The sequence below is a fragment of the Syngnathus leptorhynchus genome, chromosome 2 (genome assembly GCF_054491065.1).
Source record: "Syngnathus leptorhynchus isolate UIUO chromosome 2, UIUO_Slep, whole genome shotgun sequence".
Classification (NCBI taxonomy): domain Eukaryota; kingdom Metazoa; phylum Chordata; class Actinopteri; order Syngnathiformes; family Syngnathidae; genus Syngnathus; species Syngnathus leptorhynchus.
The window spans coordinates 24,437,599-24,461,712 of NC_141196.1; the positions used below are offsets into that span (position 1 = coordinate 24,437,599).

The 24,114-nt window shown below is 42.3% G+C and overlaps 1 protein-coding gene across 9 annotated transcripts in view; it reads right to left on the reverse strand.

The window, feature by feature from the left end:
- Window positions 1–22,542, reverse strand: part of spdl1 (spindle apparatus coiled-coil protein 1) — a 129,525-nt gene extending 106,983 nt beyond the window's left edge. For 8 of the 9 annotated variants that reach the window (XR_015068633.1, XR_015068632.1, XR_015068631.1 and 5 more), the window contains exons 1-3: window positions 22,410–22,542; window positions 4,223–4,393; window positions 3,410–3,586 (exon numbers count right to left, since the gene is read on the reverse strand). Coding sequence is in view for 6 of the 9 variants with exons in the window: in XM_085935589.1 (XP_085791715.1) it covers window positions 3,410–3,586; window positions 4,223–4,393 (348 nt within the window). In the remaining 3 variants the exon portion in view is untranslated. The remainder of the gene's footprint in view (window positions 1–3,409; window positions 3,587–4,222; window positions 4,394–22,409) is intronic. The other variant, XM_085935542.1, reaches the window with a different exon arrangement.
- Between the last annotated feature and the right edge of the window lie 1,572 nt (window positions 22,543–24,114).

The following is a 24,114-nucleotide window of genomic DNA, read 5'->3' on the forward strand; positions in this document are numbered from 1 at the left end:
TGAAGGCGAAGGCCTTCACACTTATGTTAATGTACTCCATTCACTTTGTTATGATTATTGTGTGAAGGCCTTCACACTTATGTTATTCTACTCCTTTCACTTTATTATTATTATTCCGCTTCTTCTTCTTCTATTTTATTCTCCTCACTTTTCTGTCCTTCTTCTTCCACACAATTCAACCCATTCACTCCATTCCACTTTTCACGCATTCCAAATATTCACGAGATGAGCGCTTCCATTTTTCTTATTCCGAAAATTCTGATTCCGCAAAATTCCCAAATTTCCGACAAATTTTTCCCCATTCATTCTCAATGGCACATTCAACATTTCACATTCACGTCGTTCCAGTTTGAAATTCACACCATTCAGCACATTCACATCACATTGGGAAAGATTCTCAACATTCCCCAACTTCCCACTTCCCAAAAATTCCGCATTTTCAATTTTGAAATTCCACCAAACTCCCCAAAATTCAGTTTTTCACCTCTAGTTTCCACATTTTTCAACCGATTCAATTCATTCCAGCTTTCAACTCTTCATATTCTTCCTCCCTATTCTCCCACTTACCATAAATTCCACATTTTCAAATTAGTAATTCCACGAAATTCTCAAAAATTCCACCAAATTCTCCAAAATTCAGTTTTTTCCCTCTAAATTCCACATTTTTCAACCGATTCAACCCATTCCAGCTTTCAACTCTTCATATTATTCCTCCCTATTCCCCAAATTCCCACTTACCAGAAATTCCACCAAATTCTCTAAAATTCCACCAAATTCTACAAAATTCCGTTTTTTCCCTCTAAATTCCACATTTTTCAACTCATTCAACCCATTCCAACTTTATTCACCTTATGCTTCCCATATTCACCTCCTTGAATCCCACTTCCACTATGTGGCGGCCATCTTGGATTGACCCTAAAGTGACCCCAATGAGCCCTGATTGGACCGGAAGTGACCCCAGGTAACCCAGAAGTGACCCCCAATGAACCGGAAGTGACCTCAGGCAAACCGGAAGTGAGCCCAAATAGACCGGAAGTGACCCCCAATGAACCAGAAGTGACCCCCAATGAACCGGAAGTGACCTAAGGCAAACCAGAAGTGACCCCAAATAGACCGGAAGTGACCTCAGGCAAACCAGAAGTGACCCAAATAAGCCGAAAGTGACCTCTACTAAACCGGAAGTGGCCCAAATTGAACCGGAAGTGACTTTAATAAACCGGAAGTGACCTCAGTTAAACCGGAAAAGGCCTCAATTGAACCGGAAGTGACCCAAATAAACCGGAAGTGACCTCAGCTATACCGTAAGTGGCCTAAATTGAACCGGAAGTGACCCAAATAAACCGGAGGTAACCTCAGCTAAACCGTGAAGTGGCCTAAATTTAACCGGAAAAGACCCAAATAAACCGGAAGTGACCTCAGCTAAACCCGGAAGTGATATCTTTAAACCGGAAGACTCAAAATCATTCCGCAGTATTCCCCAAAAAGTTATTCAACCATTTCGCCCTCACACGCAATTTCTCCAGAAATTGCAAATTCTAGTTTATTTATTGTTTATTTATTTAGGTTATTTGCTTATTACTTATTCATCGCTCTTGTTTTTACTCTTTGTGCTATTTGCTGGTATGTGTTGTGTAATGTGTCCAGTCACCGTGGGACGGTGGGAAACGTAATTTCGATCTCTTTGTGTGTCTTAACATGCGAAGAACTTGACAATAAAGCAGACTTTGACTTTGTGACATAAACACAAACGAAGAGCAGAGAACGGGCCTGACGTAACATTCAGAGTTATTCTAATAACTATTACATAAATAACACGTTTATAAAACCATCTGTGTCACTCCATGAAATCCATCGATCGTCCTTTCCATAAACAATGCCGCATATGCGCCGCTGACGTCGGACTCGTAAGTTGTATTTCTAATTATTCCAGACCCATATAACTATATATAAAGTATATTTCAAATAACTATCATATTACAACTATTATCAAACCATTGGTGTCACTCCAAATCTTTAAATCCATCAATCAAATTCCTCGCACTTTATCAACAACGCCGCGCGTGCGCCCTAACGTCAGCCTCGTCGTTGTTTCACAGATCTAGTATATGACTATATTGTGGCGTTGATAAAGTACAAGCAAAGACGTGGGTTTCCCTTCACATATAAGTCGCTCCTCAGTATAAGTTGCCCCCCCAACTAAGAAAAAAACTGCGATTTATAGTCTGAAAATTACAGTAAATGTATCAATATGAGCAAAAATGGCACATTCAAAAATTCACAACTCTCCTCCTGTTCATTTCAGACTATGGCTGGCATGTCCTTTTTTTGTATGTCTCTGGGTGCTACCTACCAATTTTCAAAGACCAGGAATGTATTTTAATTTTCCCCATCTAGGTGGCGCTACAAAACAATTATCTTTTCAATATTTGTGACAACTATAAAATATCAAATTTCTCAACAGAGCTGATGAATGTGCAAAGTTTGGTAGGTTTTTGTGCATGTTGAAGGTGTCATAAATTCTATCATTTACAAAGAAAAACAAGATATTCATATGCGGCATTGTTTACGTAAAGGACGATCGATGGATTTAATGAATTGGAGTGACACAAATGGTTTTATGAACGTGTTATTTATGTAATAGTTATTAGAATAACTCTGAATGTTACGTCAGGCCCGTTCTCAGCTCTTCGTTTGTGTTTATGTCACGTTAGCATACCTATATATCGTTTAGCCTGTTGTTGCTCGTTCATCCCTGTTCTTGGTGTTGGATTTTGACAAATAAATATGCCCTAAAAGTGCGACTTATACTCCGGTGCGACTTATATATGTTTTTTTTTCACTTTATTGTGCATTTCATGGCTGGTGCGACTTGTACTCCGGAGCGATTTATAGTCTGAAAATTACGGTAACTTAGTAAGTACAATGTCTTCTTAAGAAGCACAATGATAATACAATTTCAATTTAACTGGCAGAAGCTTCTCAACTCACATCCTCCATTGATAGCTCAGAAGCATCTTCAATGTTTAATATATGATAATGTGATAAAAGCCCCAATTACAGATTAACTAGACCTCTGGTACCAATACCTACATGTCTGATGTTTCTAACAGCGTTTCCCAACCTTTATTCAGCTAAGGCACATAGTATTTAAAATTGCAGTGAACCGCTTAGCAAAACTATTTACAGAGTTAAATTTTGCACCTATCTAGGTTAAGAGCATTTGATTTATCTTCCCGTTTCTACACGTGTGGCACAGCTCAATTAAAGAAAATTAAGACGATGACAACCACTACTACCACTACCACTAATAATGAAAAAAAAAACTGTCATCCAAATAATTGACATCAGATAGATTTTTAAGTCTAATTATTTTTTAGCTTTTATCTTGAAGTTAAGACAGTTACCGTACCTTGTTGTTGAGTTTATTAAGAGTCGTGCGGTGACTACTCTCAAGCTTTTCCTTTTCAATGTTCATGTTATGTTGATGGCATTTCGTCAGACAATCAAGCTCTGATTGCACCGATTCAATTAGCCGGGTCTTCAGCTCCACCTCCTTCTGCAGCGTATACTTGTCTTGCTTAAGATCCTTGGACATTGATCAGAAAGACAGAACACTTGTTTTAGTCTCAACACACCTGATTCAAAAATCAAGATCTGGAAAAGACTGATGACAACCATGAGGGCCCTAACAGGTGGAAAAGTGCAAGACTATTTCCCTAAGACCATTTTAGAACCTTCGTTCCTTCACACACCTGATTTAAATGATCTGCTTTTCGCCCAGCTGGAATAGACTCCAGCACATCCCCCAAAACCCCGAACAGGGCAAGGAGTGTTGAAAACGGTAAATGCTAAATGTACTAAAATAGTCATGCACAATGCTCACTAAAATGGAAATAAGAGTAAAATGCTTAGAGTAGTAGTCCACTAAGACGGAAAAGAGTGAACAAAAACCAAAACAAATTTAAACTAAAATGATGACGAAAATCTGACTCAAACAGGCCGCCAGAAACAACACCAGTTGTAAATCGGCAGGTACTCAAAAAGCTGTCTTTCTGAAAATAGCAAGTATTCAAAGATTTAATAACTTTGCAAACAATTTTTTTTATGTTGTCATTATGGGGTGATGCAAGTAGAATTTTGAGGGAAACCTTGCTTCTGGAATAGGGTCCAGCATACTTGTGACTGTGAAAAAAAATGAATGGATGGATTTGAAGTGTCATACCTCCAACGCACTTGTCATCTTTATTCTCTGTTCCTCAAAGAGAGTTTGTGTTTCTGTTAGCTGATTAAGCAGATCCAAGCCGGCATGGGCAGCCAGCTGGACTTCCTCCTCCTTTTGCCTCAGTTGGTCCCGGAGAAACTGTATCTCATCCTCTCTTGCTGTGTCAGACATCTGAAGAGAAATATTTTAGTTGTTTCAGAAAAGATAGTTCGGCACAGACTGCAGATGGAGATACAGTTTTGGAGTCAATATTTTTTCCCCTATAAAATCAATCACAGATTTCATTGTTTCCAGTATTGCATATAAACTTGTACCACATTTTTCGGACTGAAAGTCGCTCCGGAGTACAAGTCGCATCTGCCATAAAATGCACCATAAAGGGGAAAAATACATACATAAGTCGCACCGAAGTTTGAGTCGCATTTTAGGGAAAATTTATTTGACAAATTCCAACACCAAGATGTCAAATCCACACCCACACCACCAAATCCGTCCTTAAGTGACCCGACCCTCCGTTTAAAGGGTTAAACTCCCCTTTGACCCCGTTGCTGTAACGCAACCCTCATAGGGAGACGAGAGTTACCAGGTCGGGGCGGGGAAAGATTCGTCCGAGTCTAACCGCCTCTAAGATATCAATTCAGACAAAACTAATTTATTCTTTTTAGGACGCCAATCCCTTTAAAGTCACTCTGAAACCGGTGCAGAGTAACCACTTGAGGCCCGGAATCAAGATGACCGCACCCTTTTTACTAGCAGCTCCTTCCCCTTTTTTGATTTGAACCATTTGTTATCGCTCAGATAAATTTATCTGTCTTTGGTAAGACCGAAGGGATTCGTTGATTTACTAGAGCTCACTCGCCCTAGCTGAGCTCAAGATAACTTCTTCAAACCAGATCTGACAATTCCGGATGTTAAGGATTAAAGCTGTCTTCACTTTAAAAAGAATTGAATGGATTTAAATAATGACTATGATAGGGAAATAAAGAAATTTTAAAATTCTAATTACTGCATATAAAACCATGCTCAACATAGTTAATAAGAAATAATCGATAACTGAATTAAAGATTAAGAAGCAATTTAAAGAATTAAATAAAAAAAGAATTACAAGTCAAAATTACATCAATGAATTCCACTCAACCATCTCAGAACAAAAGAGAAGACAAAAGGTCTAAAATCCTATTTGGTTGAACAAGTTGAGTGATCGGCTCTCCTTTGTTCCAAAATCCAAATTCTGTTTAAAAAAAGAGGAAAGGTCTGGCCATGAGGAGAATAGCCAATGCCGTAAAATTGGCGTCTTCCCCTTTCTGCCCGATGTGGCTGTCTCCTCTGCCTTCCTCGAAGATTAAAATTGGACAAAGTCTATTGGACTACTGTAATGCATTATTCTCTGGTCTTCCCAAGTCCAGCATCAAAAGTCTACAGTTAGTACAAAATGCTGCTGCAAGGCTGCTCTCACGGACAAGAAAATTTGATCACATTACCCCAATATTAGCCAATTTACACTGGCTCCCGGTCCATTTAAGATGTGACTTCAAGGTTCTTCTATTAACCTATAAATCATTGCATGGCTTAGCGCCTTCATATCTCGTCGACTTAGTTTTTCCTTATGTTCCGTCTCGTAACCTTCGTTCGCAAAACGCTAGTCTTTTAGTGACACCGAGGGCCAAGAAAATGTCTGCAGGGGCTAGAGCATTTTCTATTCGGGCTCCAGAGCTCTGGAATGCCCTGCCAATGGATATTAGAACTGCTACCTCAGTAGAAATATTTAAGACACGTTTAAAGACGTATTTTTATGATGTGGCCTTTAATTAACCTGTAGTAGCCGCTTCGGCTGGAGTCTGTCTTTGCTCCCTCTCCCCGACCCCACTCCCCCCACCCCTCCCCGGCTGGGGAGGTGGTTAGGTGACACCCAAGCTGACGACGGCTATCTAGATTCTCGTGGACCAATTCAGCATGAGGGATCTGCAGCGGAATACCCTCCTAGAGGACACTGCCAGGACAATCGAAGGCACCTCCGACAGCTCTTCGCTTTGGCCTGGACATCCACTTTTTGATTTCCATATGATGTATTTTATGTGCCCTCTTTGCATCCATTGCAGCCTGGTGATCCTGAAAGGGGGATCCTTCCATCTGTGGTCCCTTCTCAAGGTTTCTCATTTTTCCCCTGGTAGGGGTTTTTGAGTTTTTCCTTGCCCTTTTGGGAGCCCAAGATCAGGGGATGCTTTGAGAATAATTGTCAATTGATTGACTATGTGAAGCCCTTTGAGACTGCTTGTGATTTAGGGCTATACAAATAAACTTGACTTGACTTGACTTGACTTGACTTGACTTGAATCCGAAGCTTAAAATTTGACAAAGTCCAATTCGAAGACTCTGGAAATTTATTTTAGTAGATTTTGGTCCAATCTCAAAAAGAATGAAAAATCCATCTTCGTCTAAACAGCGTTCTCTACTCCGGACAGCAACAGGGCTATTTCCCTGACCAGGAAGAACAGCCTCGCTCTGTGTGAGGACAACATATTTATAGGCTTCTGACATTACCTCATCGGAATATGTAGGTGAAAGGTCAGAATCCCAGCACCGGGTCATAGCAATATCTAGGTGAAAGGTGAGAATCCCTGCACCAGGTCATAGGAATATCTAGGTGAATATCTGGTCGATTCCAATAGTGTAAAACAACCTCTTTTGTCTCACCACATTACATTCATGTATCGATGGAACAACAATGTTAAATACAGGTTGGATAAAACATTGCAACATTAAAAAAACATATCTTGTCTAATAAAGATCAACCTTCACACATAATCATACTTAACCATAATAATGGGTTCTTCTAACTTTAACATATATATTGATATTGCTCAAGCTGTTACATCTTAAAATTATGGCATAGCAAACTCATATTCCAAAATTGTGCTTTCCTACATGTTTGAACAGGTCATGTTCTCCTTGCTAACAATTTAATTTATTAGATTTGTTAGTTTCCATCAGGTCACCCCTATGTCAAGCTTTAACACCATCTCCTGGTGAAATTTTGGAACTACTACATGTTTTGGGATAGCCAATGTGCCTGGGCCAAATTCGATACCCAATTTTACACCATCTTGTACCACCATGCCACTTGACAAAAAACAGACATGAACCAGCAACAACAGGCCAAATGATACGGTATGCTAACGGGACATAAACACAAACGAGGAGCTGAGAACGGGCCTGACGTAACATTAACAGTGATTAAAATAACCATACCATAAAGAACACTTTTATCAAACAATCTGTGTCACTCCAAATCATTAAATCCATCGAATTCTTCATCCGCGTGTGCGGCGCGCCGCTGATGTCGAACGCGTCGTCAGTGTCAGTTCAAATTATTCCACAGGTCCATATAACTATAACTATATATATATATATATATATATATATATATATATATATAAAATAATGATATAAACAATTTTATCGAACCATCCGTGTCACTCCAAATCATTAAATCCATTGGAATCTTCGTCCTTTGTGTAAACACCGGCGCTTCTAACCCCGGAAGTGTGTGCGATGTGCCACTGACGTCAGGTGTAATTCAACTTATTCCACAGGCCAATATAGCTATATATAAACTATATATCAAACTGTATTATAAACAACAATTTTATCAAACCATCCGTGTCACTCCAAATCATTAAATCCATCAAAATCTTCGTCCTCTGTGTCACTTAAAAAAACAAAAAAAAGCAGCTGTTGCCTCCGGAACTCCATGCGCCGCTGACGTGAGCCTCGTCGTCACTTGCGGCTCCAATTATTCCACAGATCTACGTTTATAACTATATTATAGCGTTACCAAAGTACCAGGCAAGACGTGGGTTTGGTAACCGGCTCTGTATTTCACAAAACAAGAGCTCAACATATGAGCCAACACACAGTGCTATAAACAAGCGCCCTGGATCGCGCTTTCCCCCCGCTGCCTTCACGACCTTGTTAGACAATCGGAAACTACTGGTCTAACAACATAGATGTTGCTACTCTAAATAATGTATATATCAAATAACAAGTTTATTGAACCATCTGTGTCACTCCAAATCATTAAATCTCCTGACTCCGGAAGTCAGTGAATGGAATTCATTGTCAGTGAGGCTCCAATTATTCCACAGCCATAGTGCGCCCTCATGCGTTTCAAAATGAAAATAACATGCGAAGTGATCAACTATACTACTAAGAAAGTAATGTGTGAATGACCAGGTAAAGATTTGTGAATAACTACATATATAAGTCGCTCCAAAGTATTAGTCGCCCCCCCCCCCCCCCCCAAACTATGGAAAAATTGCTTGAAAATGGAAAGAGTGGAAAGAGCATGAAAAATATCAAGCTGAACCGCAAGAAATACATAGAGAACCCTGCATTTGCAAGACAGTTTACCATGGAAGAGCTGGAAGGGGGAATCGCTACCCTCAAACCAGGAAAAGCCATTGGACTGGATACCATCACAACCGAACAGATCAAGCACTTCGGTTACAAGGCCAAGACATGGCTCCTACAGCTCTACAATGAGTGCCGGACAACACCCAAGCTCCCCAACATCTGGAAGAATGTCCACATTATAGCACTGCTGAAAACTGGGAGACTCATCCGTTCCCAAGAACTTTAGACCAATCTCACTTCTGAGTCACACCGACAAGCTCTTCGAACGTCTAATCCTCAACAGAATAGGCTCCTTTGTTGATGAACACCTCATCCCTGAACAAGCAGGTTTCCCTCCTGGCAAGTCGACAACTAGCCAAGTACTCAACCTCACCCAGTACATCGAAGATGGTTATGAGGAAGGGATGGTAACTGGTGTGGTTTTTGTCAACCTCTCAGCTGCCTATGATACAGTCAACCACAGACGTCTCCTCAGCAAGATCCTGGAGACCACAAGAGACATCTGTCTGACAGACCTGATTGAAAGCATGCTTGAAAACAGGCGCTTTTTTGTTGAACTTGGAGGAAAGATAAGCAGGAGGCAAAGACTCAAGAATGGCCTCCCACAGGGAAGTGTGCTTGCACCACTTCTCTTCAACATCTACACCAACGACCAACCAAAACGTGCAGACACACGTCGCTTCATCTATGCAGACGATCTTGGCATAGGTGCACAAGCCACCGATTTCAAAATCGTGGAAGACAGACTCTCTAATGCTCTGAGAGAGCTAAGACCCTACTATGAAGAAAACCACCTACGTGCAAACCCATCCAAGACACAGGTGTGTGCCTTCCCCCTGCAAAATTGTGAAGCTAAGCGCCAATTGAAGGTCAGCTGGTCAGGAACCTTGAGCACTGTGAGCACCCAGTCTACCTAGGGGTAACCCTGGATAGATGCCTCTCCTTTAAGACCCACATTGAGAAGACTAAATGCAAAGAAGCTGCGAGGAACAACATTGTCCGCAAACTCACTGGCACAACATGGGGTGCTAATCCACAGAGTCTCAAGACAACTGCACTTGCTCTCTGCTACTCAGCTGTGGAGTATGCCTGCCCAGTATGGGCGCGAGCTGCTCATGCCAAGAAGCTGGACCCCGCCCTAAATGCTACCTGCCGTTTTATCACTGACTAAAACGAACGCCTACAGAGCGCCTGTACATCCTGCCAGGAATAGCCCCACCAAAGACACGTAGACAAGCAGCAAGCAAGGAAGAGCAGCAACAACAGTCCACTGACCAAAGACATCCTCTCTTCAGCCATGTACCAGCCAAAACCCGCCTTAACTCCAGGAAAGGTTTTCTGAAAAGTGTCCCACCCCTTGGAACACCGAGCATAGGCAGGGAAAGAGTCACTCGGTGGGAAGAAAAACTTGACAATCTTCCACCAGAAACTCCAATGGAGCTTAGGGCAACGAGGCACTGCCCCCAGGCGCAGACACTAACTATGCAACGTGGAAATGCCTAAATAGACTAAGATCTGGTGTTGGACATGCAAAAGTCACTCTCGCCAAATGGGGACATCTGGATGATCGGAACGCTGAGTGTGATTGTGGCACTGAACCACAGACCATGCAAGACCTCCTCATATGCACCCTGCTGGAACATCCCTCCACAGCACCGGACTTTGCAGAGTTTAAGGAAGGATGCGAAAAAGGCGTTCTCTTCCAAGATTACTGCCCACTTCAAGGACAGCAGGGATGCTCGGGGCCTGTGGCAAGGCTTACAGACCATCACGGACTACAAGCCCGCGCCGCGGAGCTGTGAGGTAAATCCATCGACACATGGTGCAGTTCATCATGGAGACGCTTTCCAACCGCAGCTTTACTCTCCAAACCAGCAGTGGGCAGTGCACTAGGCTCCGAAGACTGAGGAGCGGGGTACCGCAAGGGTCAGTTCTCTCACTAATGCTATTTAACATCAATACATACAACCTACCGGACACAGCATCCAGAAAGTATGGCTATGCAGATGACCATCATGCTCAGCCGACCAACGTGGAAGGCGACGGAAGACGACCTGAATGAAGATATGCGCACCATGGTAGCATACTTTCGAAAGTGGCGTCTCCAGCTCAGCGTTGGAAAGACTGTTGCTGCGTCATACCATCTCTGCACCAGGGAAGCAAGGAGAGAACCTGCAGTGAGCATTGAGGGCAAACGCCTGGAGGTTCAACAAGCCCCGAAGTACCTTGGCGTGCGTCTGGATCGGACCCTATCCTTCAAACAACACCTTGAAGATCTGAAGGCAAAGGTGACATCCAGGGTTGCACTGATCCACCGCCTTGCTGGAACAACGTGGGGAGCCTCTGCTAAGACCTTGCGGATATCTACTCAAGCGCTGGTCTTTTCTGCAGCAGAGTACTGCGCCCCAGTTTGGAACAGAAGCCCCCATGCCAAAAAGGTGGATGTGGCAATCAACAACGCCCTCCGAATTATAACAGGATGCCTGAAGCCCACCCGTGTCCCTCTTGCCTGTCCTTGCGGGAATAGCGCCGGCCAACCTTTGCCGAGAGGCTGCCACCCTCGTTCTCGCCAGGAGGGCAAAAAATAACAACTGGCACATCCTGCATAGCACCACAACAACTCCAGCTCCACCAAGAGGACTCAAGGCGCGCCATGCCTACAACATTGTAGCACAAGAGATGCTCAATTCCACCCCTGAGGATATCTCCAGAGATGCTTGGCTGGCAGCAGCTTGGAAGCAGGAGTGGGAGGCAGCTGGTCCCTCCCTCATGCACCGTTACATCTGGGATCCAGGAGACGGCGCCATAGGAGGAGACGAACTACCTCGCCAGCAGTGGACCACACTGAACCATTTAAGAACTGGTGTTGGGCGCTTCAACACATCTATGCGACAGTGGGGACTGGCGGACAGCGCGGCTTGCAAGTGCGGAGACCCCGAGCAGACGGCCGGCCACATCATCAACACCTGCCTCCTATATAGACCACCCTCGGAGGCCGGCCTCTTTGACCTGGGACGAGATGCTGGCGTGGCTCCACGACACTAAGTTGGAGCTCTGACGTTACACGAAAGAGAGAGAGAGAAATCCATCGATCATCCTTTATGTAAACAATGCCGCGTATGCGCCGCTGACATCGGACTCGCCATGAGTTGCATTTATAATCATTCCACAGACCCATATAACATTATATAAAGTATATCAAATAACTATCATATAACAACAATATTATCAAACCATAAGTGTCACTCCAAATCATTAAATCCATCGATCAAATTCCCCGTCCTTTATGTCAACCACGTCGCGTGTGCGCTGCACAGATCTAGTATATAACTATATTTTAGCGTACCAGGAAAGACATGGGTTTGGTAAACGGCTCTTTATTTAACAAAACAAGAGTTCAACGAGCCAACAACTACTGAACTGTATCGATAAATACATATAAAACTTGCTACACGAAATAAAATATATCAAATAACTATAACATAAATAAGTTTTTCAAACCTTTTGTCACTCCAAATCATTAAATCCTTCAAACGTGGGGCCCTTCGTCATCTTCGTTCTCCCGTAATCGGATCCTTTGTCCTTTATGTAAACAACCGCCGCACCGCTGACATCACTTGCAGTTCAAGTTACAGTAATCCCTTGCTACATCACGTTTCGTCTATTGCAGTTTCACTACATCGCGGATTTTTGAATTTTGAAAATTTGTAAAAAAAATTCACTCCTGAGTATAAGTCGACTTCCCCACCCAAACTATGACAAAAAAAACGCAATTTACAGTCCGAAAATATGGTAGTAAAGAAATTATTAATATTGTTGGTCTCCCTTTTTTTGCTCGTGCATCATGGTCTGGAGTAAAATTTGTTGTGGTAATTCTTAGGATAGAGCCAAGGTGTCGGTCCGTTAACCTAGATCTGTGACGGGCTTTGTTGACGTTCATGTGGCTGAACGTCTGCTCACACTCGTAGTTCGAGCCAAATTGTCAACTCTTTTTTAACATTCTGCACTCAGTGGCCACCTTTCTTTTCCTTGGGCCACTCAATTTAATGGAAGGATTCCAGGCGAAGGTTTGTGGGTGGTATTAGCGTAAAACCTTATCTGATAGCTCAGCGCGTGAATTACGAGAATGCTAACGTCACAGCCCACACTCGAAATCCAGCACTGATGGAAATAGAGCGCGGAGTGTGCCGTGTCCGTAATACTTATTACATACACGCACTTGTGAGTGTGCACCGAGCTTTCTGACACGGCTTCCAGGAGTAAATGCGCGGACGGGCGCTTTCCCATCTACTGGGGAACCATAGTAATTGCAGGGAAAATGACCCCCAAAAATTTTTAATAATACAATTTATTCAGATTTGGCGGGCCGGATTAAACAGCCCAGTGGGCCGGATGTGGCCCGCGGGCCGTAGTTTGCCCATTTCTGGGCTAAACAGTCTCTTCTTCTCCACTTGTGTATCAATAACGTTGCGGTTTAATATGTACACGTACGTTAAAAGTTAAACAGTTTGCCAAGTATAAATCTGCAAATTCTCTTGCAGTTTCAAGTTTCTCTAAAACCCATAATGTCGACAAAACATTCTGCACCGACAAAGGCACTTGCGGTCAGGCCCAAAAGGCAGAGGAAGGTGCTAACTCAGACATGGGCATACTACGGCCCGCGGGCCATATACGGCCCCGTTGGTCTTTTTAATCCGGCCCGCCAAACATCTCCCAGTTATATCAAAATATACTGGCGAACCTTGTTCATTTACTTTCCCCTGTAATGCCCACATTTTCCCAATAGATGGCGCTTGAGCATTTGCCCCCTCTTCTTCCCGGTTATGCTTTTCCCAGAAGAAGCACTCTCCTTCTCGGTTTCCGCGGTAAAGCTTTCCCCTTTTAAAAACAAACATGAGTTTATCAAAGAAAAGAAGAGTCGACAGTGAGTGCCGAGTGTTTAAAACAGAATGGACAACAAAATATTTTTTCAAAGAAGTCCGATCAAAGGCTGTATGCTTGATATGCCAAGAAAGTGTCGCGGTTTTTAAGGAGTACAATATTAGCCGTCACTTTGCTACGAAGCATGCCAATTATGCCAGGAAGCTGTCGGCGCAAGAACGGGCAGCTACGGCTTAGAGATGCACCGATCGGACTTTTTCAGTTTCGATACTGATGCCTTGGCTTTGCGTATCGGTCGATACCCGATATTATGCTTGACTTAAAAAGCTACATATCTCTACATGTGGAACAGAAAAGACTAAAGGCAATGAGATCAGGCATAACTACACAGTTCTTTCCTAAGACAAAATGTAACAAGATAAAGCAGATTAATGCAATGAACTTTGTATTAAAACAAAAATTGTGCAACAGCAGCAATAAAGTGTATCAGCATTTAAATTCAATACAAACTTCTTAAAAAAATACAAATGTTGCAGTTTAGAAAGGGTGATCAAGCACACTAGCCAAATATTACAAGAAATAGTAAAATGTAAACATTAGGTGCCGTTCCACACCACTCATGACCTGTTGATGCTCTAAATGCTCATTTAGGCAGCAATGAGAAATGCTCCCTGAAAACAAGTGCTCTGAAACTTGTGCAGTCTCACCCTCTCATTAATGCTCACTTAAGCAGCAATGACAAATTCTTTGTCAAGAAGACAAGCATTTCTGCTCTGTCTGCAGTCAGTCTGTTTCGCTTGTCATTCACAGTGTTGGAAACTGTGCTGAACAATCGCTCACTTTCCACACCGGTGCAGGGGGCACAAAGATACTTTTTGGCAGTAGCAGCAAGATCAGGTAGCCGATGTTTGTTGGCTTCCCAGTAATTGTATGGGCTGTCTGATGCAGTGATGGTTTTCTCAGCTAAATATTCATTCAGTTGAACTGCAGGGCTTGAGCTGCTTGCTGCACTTGCATCCTCACTCTCCTCCAAAATTTGCTCAAATGCTTCCATGAAACTGCTCTTGCTTGGAGCTGCTACTGCTTCTGCTGCAGTCTCCATCCGAGGGGCCTTCTCTGGTCGCTGTGAAGCCTCTGCTGCTCCTGCTGTGCTGGTCAAGCCCCTGTCTTCAAGCTCCTTCAACAGTGCATCTTTTGCATGCTTGGTAGAAGTCTCACTTGTAAAGTATCTGAAACAGACATAGAACAGCTTAGGTGTCTATAACTTTCATATTGCCATACTAGGTATCTGTTATATAAAAGCAATAGCTCACTTCAGACCGTAATATGTTGTGATTATATCACAGCTAATGGCTCACGGCCTGTTGAGTATGTTAGCTTAAAATATCTTACCTGTCCTTATATCTTTGGTCCAACAAAGTGGACAAGGCTTACAGAGGCTCATCTTCTACTGAGTCAAAACGTTGTTTGACAGCTTGGAGCAGGGTCTTTTTCATCGTTTTAATGCCAGCATCTGCCTCATCTTCCTTGGTCAGGATGCGGTTGAGGACAGTGATGGCTGGAATGACATCAGCAGTGGAGGCGGTGGATGAGCTTATTTTCCTGGTCAGCTCTTCAAATGGTTCCAAAACAGTGCTAGTTTTCTCCAGCAAGGCCCACTGGTTAGCAGTCAGTGTTGTGGGCAGATCATAATCCACAACATAGGCACCTAGTGTGCGCTTCTGTTCCAGCAGACTCTGTATCATGAAGTAGGTGCTGTTCCATCTTGTTCTGACGTCTTGTTGTAAGCGTTTAGGTTGCATTTGCATCTGGAGTTGGACGTCATATAGCCGTGAATAAGCAAGTGGAGAATGTTTGAAATGTTTCACAATCTGTTGGCCGTTTGCAATCGCATCGCTCACACTTCACTGAGACACTAGCCCTTCGTTAACAACGAGTTGTAGTGTGTGAGCAAAACAGCCCAAGCTGCACACTCCCATCTTTTGAATGGCCTTTTTCATATTGCTGGCATTGTCCCTGAGAATGACATGCACTTTGTTGAGCGGAATATTCCACTTATCAAGCATTGCCTTAATGGCAGTCGAAATTGTGTCACCGTTGCGTGCTCCGGGGAAGTTTTTAGCTTGCAGCACGGCACTGCGAGGAGTGTGAGTCCTGTCTAACCAGTGCACAGTTAAACTCAACATAGACATGGGGCACACCTCCGAGTTCCAGATATCAGTTGTGAAGCTCCTGGCATCTACATCTCTTAATTCTTGTGACAAGTGTTCGCATACTTTCTCATACATTTCTGACAGTGCGGTCTCAGAAAAATACTTGCGCGATGGCAAATTGTACCGTGGCTCTAGGTGCTCGAGTAAACGTCGGAAGCCGTCGTTTTCAACAACACTCCATCCAAAACTATGAATTCCAGCACTTTCTCATAGCTTTTGCGCTATTGCCTGGGAATTTCTCCCGTCTTTGCAGTGCATCTGCTAACGTTAACTGCTGTGTAGGTCCACTTCCCGCTCGCTTTGATTTGCCCAACTGCTGGAACTCCTGGTGCTCCGTTGCGTGGTGTTTCTGGAGATGCTTAATTAAATTGCTAGTACTATAACTAGCAGTACTACCACCACCCCTGGCAACATTAGCTTTGCAGACATTACAAACTGCTGTCGAGGTAGTTGGCGTGTTTAGTTTAAAATACCTCCACACAGCTGACTCTTTCGTTCGCTCCATGTTTGCGTTTGTTTAGAAAACGCTCGTGGCATGCGGCACACGTGCTGCTGACGTATGACGTAGCCCGCGTCCCAATAGGTTAAATTAATATAATTATATATTAAATTATATTATATATTAAATAGATATAATTAATAATAATTAATAGATTAGATATAGATCGGCTCGCAGATCGGCTGCATTTTCCGATACCCGATCCATCTATTTTGTTGATATCGGGGCCGATATCCGATCCAGATATCGGATCGGTGCATCTCTACTAAGGCTGAGAGGATGGCAGCCAATTTACTGTCCCAGCAAAACTTTTTTCACCGACAAACTGCGCTCCAGGAGTCAACTACCAAGGCAAGCTTTTTGCTGGCATTCAAATTAGCAGCAGCTAGCAAGCCTTTCTCCGAAGGTGAGTTTTTGAAAGACTGCATGGTGGAGACTGCAGGTGCTCTGTGTCCGGAAAGTCAAGGCAAGTTTAAAAAAATCAGTTTGTCACGTTGGACTGTGACTCGCCGTGTGGAACTAATTGATGAACATATAGCTAGCCAGCTAAACAAAAAGGCAGAGTTCTTTCAGTTATATTCACTTGCACTTGATGAAAGTAATGATTTCAAACACAGCGCAGCTCCTAATTTTTATCCAAGGAATAAATGACAGCTTTGAGATAACGGAGGAGTTTTTGACCATAGAGTCTTTGAAGGGAACAACGCGGGGAGAGGATTTGTATGACAAGGTGTCTGCTGCCATCGAGAAACATAAACTACCTTGGAGAAAACTTGCCAAAGTCACGACGGATGGATCACCAAATTTAACAGGAAAAAACATTGGGCTGCTGAAACGAATCCAGGATAAAGTAAAAGAGGAAAATCCTGAACAAAATGTTATTTTTCTTCACTGTATCATTTATCAGGAATCACTTTGCAAGTCTGTATTGCAGCTTAACCATGTTGTGAATCCATTCGTAAAACTTGTGAACTTTATACGCGCAAGGGGACTCCAGCATCGTCAGTTCATCACGTTCCTGGAGGAAATTGATGCGGATCATCAGGACTTACTTTACCACTCTCGTGTCCGGTGGTTAAGTTTGGGCAAAGTGTTTCAACGCATTTGGGACCTGAAAGAAGAGATCGGCGCATTTTTAGAGTTCAATGAGAAATCTGACGAATTTCCTGAGCTACGAGACCAGAACTGGCTTTGTGATTTTGCGTTTACTGTGGACGTATTTTCACACTTGAATGAACTGAATGTGAAACTGCAGGGGAAAGATCAGTTTGTGCACGACATGTACAAACATGTTACAGCTCTTTATTCTCCAGACAAGTTGCAAACGCATCCTTCACTCATTTTGCCACACTTGACAGACAGAGGCGACGCGACATGGAAAGAAATACAGCAAATCACTGGATGACCTGCACAGAGAATTCAGTCGCCGGTTCTCTGATTTTGAAAACATTGAAGAGTCACTTCAGCTCGTGTCATGTCCCTTCTCACAAGACCCTGAAACAGTACCACATGAGGTGCAATTGGAACTGATCGATCTTCAGTCTGACGCCACCTTGAAGGAAAAGTTCAACACTCTTAAACTTAATGACTTTTATGCTTCACTAAACGAAGCCACCTTTCCAAACCTACGGAGGACGGCACAGAAGATGCTGGACTTGTTTGGCTCGACCTATGTATGTGAGCAGACATTCAGTGTTATGAACATGAACAAATCCCGTCACAGATCCAGGATAACTGACCAACACCTCGGATCTATCCTGAGAATCGCTACAACAAAACTTACTCCAGACTTTGATGCACTGACAAAACAACACTGTTCCCACTGAAATTGATGGTGAGTTTTCCTGCTGTGTTTATTCAACTAAAATGTAATTAAATTAATCATTAATAGGTCAAATCCTGTATGTAATTTATAGAACACTCCATCCATCTGTTCTTGACTCGGCCCCTCTGTCAAATTTTAGAACTCATTGTGGCCCTCGAGTCAAAAGGTTTACCCTCCCCTGTGCTAACTATTACAGAAAAAGTTAAACTTCCGGACATGCTAAAGGAAGGACGAAGCTATGCGACTGTAGGTCGCCATTACGGAATTAATGAATCTTTCGTTCGTTCCATAAAGGAGGAAAATAACATAAGGACGACAGCAGCAATAAGTTTTAATAAGGATGCAAAAAGGGTTGCAACTGTCCACAGAAAGACCATGGTCATGTAGCTTGTGGATTACTGACTGCAGGAAAAAACATTACGCTGGATATGAACGTTATCTGCACAAAAGCTAGAACACTGTATTAAACCTTTGCTGACAGCGACAGAGAAGAGGTGGAAGATGCAGATACCGAGCCATCATCAAGTACTGTTCACACAGTACCAAGTGCTGTGCTGTTCCACAGATGGTGTAGAATAACATAACTGTGAAGGCCTTTGCCTTCACACAATTATATTGAAAATTCCAATATGGATGAGGTGGCAAGCAGTTTTAATCATTCTTAGTATAAATATTGGGCCTGAAATAGCAAAAAACACACTGAATCCAGACTACAGGAATGAACTAAAAGAAAATAATCCCTACTCAATGTTTTTGAAGGCAGTTATGGAAAAAGAAATGATTTACATTGTAAGAATGTGCAAAAACAAAACATCTCCCAACTGCGATGGCTCTGATATGACATTGGTTAAGCAAATCATTTGGGGCAGGGGTGCCAAGCTCGGAGCAGTCAAGCTATCCTAAAACACAAAGACACTCTTAAATCAACGAGACAGTGAGCGCCCGGCTCCCTGCGCACTGAGGTCCACTACATTTTCAAAATTTGAGCGACGGCTCTGTCACAATAATGCGACAAGCACGGTGCAGTTGCGTGGCCGGTGGCACGCTACGGTTGCGCGTTCGGCGGTGCGCTGCAGTTGCGCGATCGGACAAAAATGAGCAAATGAAAAAATGCTTAAAAAAGGCATTTTTTTTAGTCTTGGAACGGATTTTTTTTTTCCCCATTATTTGTCATGGGAAAAATAGATTCGGAATTCGACCGATTAATTTCTCGAACCGCCTTCTGGAACGGATTGTGGTCGAAAACTAAGGCTCCAATGTACAATAAAGTGTCTAAAAATAAAATTACAAAAGTCTTGTGTGGATGCAGAGGAATCAAACCCACACCATCTGAACTGTGAGGCGGATGTGCTAACCAGTGTGCCACCGTGCTGCTCAATTTTTATTCTGTTGTTTTAAATATTTTTAATGAATTTACTTCTGTAAATATTAGTATTTTAACTCAATAACTAGAATTTGCAATTCCTGAAGAAATTGCGTGTGAAGGTGAAGAAGTTGAATAAATACTCGGGGAATGCTGCAGAATGATGTTGAAACGAGTTGAATCGGTTGAAAACTGTAGAAATTAGAGTGGGAAAAGGAAATTTTGGAAAATTTGGTTGAATTTCAAATTTGAAAATGTGGAATTTATTGTAAGTGTGAATTTGGGGAATAGGGAGGAAGAATATGAAGAGTTGAAAGTTGGAATGGGTTGAATCGGTTGAAAAATGTAGAAATTAGAATGGAAAAAGGAAATTTGGGAAAATTTGGTTGAATTTCAAATTTGATAATGTGGATTATGGTAAGTGTGAATTTGGGGAATAGGGAGGAAGAATATGAAGAGTTGAAAGTCGGAATGGGTTGAATCGGTTGAAAAATGTAGAAATTAGAGTGGAAAAAGGAAATTTTGGTTGAATTTTGAATTTGAAAAATGTGAAATTTTTGCTAAATGGGAAGGTGTGGAATAGGTAGGCAAAAGATGAACAGTTGAAAGTTGGAACGAGTTGAATCGGTTTAAGTATGTAGAAATTAGAAGTGAAAAACGAAATTTTGTGAAATTTTGTGAAATTTTGTGAAAATTTGAAACGTGAAAACGTGAAATTTTTGAATTTGGCAAGTTCGGGAATGTCCCCAATGTGATTTGAATGTGTTGAATTATGTGAATTTCAAACTGGAACAACGTAAATGTGAAATGTTGAATCTGCCATTAAGAATGAATGGGGCAAAAAATGCCAGAAATGTGTGAATTTTGTGAAAACGGAAAATTTTTTGAATGAAAAAAATGTAAGCAGGTGATTCCTGGATATTTGGAATAAGTGAAAAGTGGAACGGAGTGAATCGGTTGAAGTAGGTGGAAGTAGTTAAGGGACAAAAAAACGGGCAGAACAAAAAAGTACAATAACAATAGTGTGAAGGTCTTCACCTTCACACTAATTAAATTTTTGTATTTTAGCTCAATAACTCCCAGGTCATGTGACCTATTGGCCCCAAACTGTCTTGGATAATAATCCTAAATGGGCTGGATGAGATACACATTTTATAATCTCATTTGCATGCTTATTTTTCTAATGAATTTATGACTGAAAATATAGGCGGTCTTATATTAAAACCCACTGCTGATGCTATTTTAAATTTGCATGTCAATAACAAAGTTTTCATTTTGAAATACAGTTGAGCCTCGGTTTTCGAACGTCCCAGTTCTCGAACAATTCCGTAATCGAACAAAAAATTCAAGATTTTTTTGCTTCGGATGTCGGACGAAATTCGGTTGTCGGACGAAATTCGGTTGTCGAACCTCGCAAGATGAGCCAAGAGGACCCACATGCCAACTGACACTGTTCGTTATTACATTCTCGCTACTCTGAGGATTGCATCAACTCTAATCATGCCTCCAAATGAAGCAAGTATGAGCAGTAAAACCATCCTAAAACACAAAGACGCTCCTAAAGCAATGTGACAGTGAGCGCCCGGCCGGCGCGCTGCGGTTGCGCGATCGGACCAAATTAAGCTCCCTGCGCACTGAGGTCCACTTGAATTTTGGAAAGTCCATTAGGACTTTAAACATATTTTCTAAATTTTAGGGACCGCTCTGTCACAATAATGCGACCAGCGCGGTGCAGTTGCACGGTCGGCGACGCACTACAGTTGCGTGTTCGGCGGTGCGCTGCAGTTGGACAAAAATGCGCAAATGAAAAAATGACCGGGGTTTTTTTTGGAACTAATTTTTTTTTTTTTCCATTATTAGTAGTGGGAAAACATGATTCGGAATTCGAATGATTCACTTCTCAAACAGCCTTCTGAAACGGATTGTGTTCGAAAACCGAGGCTCCACTATATCACAAAAATACAACATGGCATATGACAAATTGCTATCTTTAATTTTGAAAATCGGGTGTCTTTACATGCCATCACACTGGTACGCTTTCCCACTGCGTGCTGAGGCTTTCTTCTTTTATTGTGCATGTCAATAACACATTTTTTTTATTTGAAAATTGACAAAACTACAACATGGTGAGCCATATTAGGAATTTAAAGCGTTTTATTAAATTTTTTTGATAACTGGATGTCTTTACACGCTATCACTATGCTTTCCATTTTTTCTCTAGTATGGTGTTTACATGCTGTCACACTGCTCTTCTTTTCCTATGCTCTCTTTTGCTGCAACGCTTGAAACTTTTATTTTGATAACCGGATGTCTTTACATGCTATCATACTGTTATGCTTTCCATTTGCTCTCTTTTACGGCGGTTACATGCTGTCACACTGCTCTTCTTTCGCTCTCTTTTACCGCGACGCCTGAAGCTTTTATTTTGATGTCTTCACATGCTGTCGCACTGCTATGCTTTCAATTTGCTCTTTTACGGCGTTTGCGTGCTATCGCACTGCTCTTTTTTTCCTTCGCTGTTTTCCCGCAACGCCTGAAATACGGTCACACTTTAAAAAAAAAAGAGCGGCTGGCTTAACCACGAAAAAACAAAGGTCTAATGGCTTGGCCGCAATATTTTCCCGTCACTTATAAACCCGTGAAGTTGTCCATTCACGAAAGATGAAGCGCGAAGTGGCGAGGGATCACTATAGTCTCTCATGTCCCGCTACTGCTGCTCTAGAATATTTAAAACAATTAATCTTATTCGATTGAGAATAATTTGTAACATAAATCATCCTGTTATAGGTAATGTAATTTCTGGACGAATTTAATCATAAAATAAACAGAACGAACCGACCAGCGTTTTCCTCGCTCAGAGTTTAATTTGTGCAGGCTCAAATGGGAATTTCCTAACACGCCTCTCCCCACCACTTATTCCATTCCTAGACGAGTCTGTGTAGTTTACGACAATTACAATGCAAAAAAAAAAACAAGTACAACTTTTAACTCACGACAATGCCGCCTTTACCTCCTCTTTCTTCTTCTTCTTCTTCTACTTATTTTTCTACTTCTATTTCTTGTTCTACTTCTTCTTCTACTTCTACTTTTGCTTCTACTTTTTCTTCTACTTCCTTTAGTGATGTGAATTCCAGTTCATTTAGGTGAACTGAATCTTTAGAATCAGTTCACTTAAAATATTCGTTCAAACGAATCGTTCAAAGAATCGTCCCCCCCCCACACACACACACTTTGGTTTTTTTTACAACCCGTGGAAACAACCCATACACATCAAACATTACAACTACCCAAATTATAGTTTTTCACGATTTTGATTCACTCAGCATATGTATTGATCCGAAATATTTTAGCCCTATATTTCAATAATTTGCATTCAGTACTTTAATTTGAATTTATTGAATCAAATGAGTGTTACTAAAGTTGAAGTAACTAAAATATTTTCCATTATATTAATTGTCACTTTGTTGCCATTTTCCTTTCACACTTCGAGAAACACTTTGAACACTCCTCTTTGGTTGTGTAGTTCGCTGGGGGCGTAGGGTGTATTTGGTTAGGGCCGAGTACACCCTACGCCCTCAGCGAACTACACAGCCAAAGAGGAGTGTTCTAAGTGTTTCTCGAAGTGTGGAACATGGGTGCAAATGCGGATGGAAGAGAGCACACCCGAAGAATTGGACACCTGCACACTTGCATGCCCAACAGGAACGCGCTATTGAGGGGCAAATACTCGCTGTACACTCTACATGTTGACCGCATCGTCCACCGACCTGTTTCCCCGGTAGGCAAACTGCAGGGGGTCGAGCAGGGGGCCTGTGATGTCCTTCAGGTGGCTCAACACGAGCCTCTCAAATGATTTCATGACCACAGATGTCAGGGAGACATGTCTATAATTATTCAAACCTGTGATGGCGGGATTCTTGGCCACCGATACAATGGTGTCTACAAGTGTTTTTTTTTTTTTTAATAATGTTTAAAAAATGTTTAAAACTACAGTTAAAGTTCATAAAATAATTGTGTGAATATTGTAACAATAGTGTAATGTCTTGTATTATTTGTTCATTGCAGTTGTGGGTCATGCGGGTGGGTTGTGCAGGCTGGTTAGCTTGGCAATCAGTTGGTGTGTGGAGCGCATGGGCGTGAGCTGTGGCCACCAGGAACTCCTGTATGCATGTGTTTTTCTGTTGCCTTTACTTGTTTAATAAAAGCAGCGATCAAACCGTGTGAACATCCTTGATGCACTGAGGGGCATTACATTGGTGTCAGAAGTCTTGTTCAGATGTTTTATTTTGGGACAATGCCAAAAGCATTCTTTGCTTGCACTTTCAGCACATGCTGAGCAGGTTACTTTGTTCACGATAAATGGCTAAAGACCATACTTGGTGGCAGCAGCTACACCTTTAGCCTTTGTAAAGGGGAAACTGATTAAGTTTAGTTTAAAGTACACTGACTTTTGTGTGTCAGGATGTTGGGCGACTTTGTCATTTGTCGCAAGGTGAAGGAGGAGGCCGGGCCGTGTGGCGGCGGCGGCGGGCGGCCGGAGATAAAGGTGGAAGCTGTACTCTGCGGCGGCTACGTCGAGCGGCCGAGAGTATAGGAGGAAGCCGGCCCGTGTGTTACTGACATGCCCGCGCCGAGTTGGACCCAGCGTGATTGCCATTTTTGTGTTTTTTCGCACTTTCCCGATCGTGAGCCCGCCCA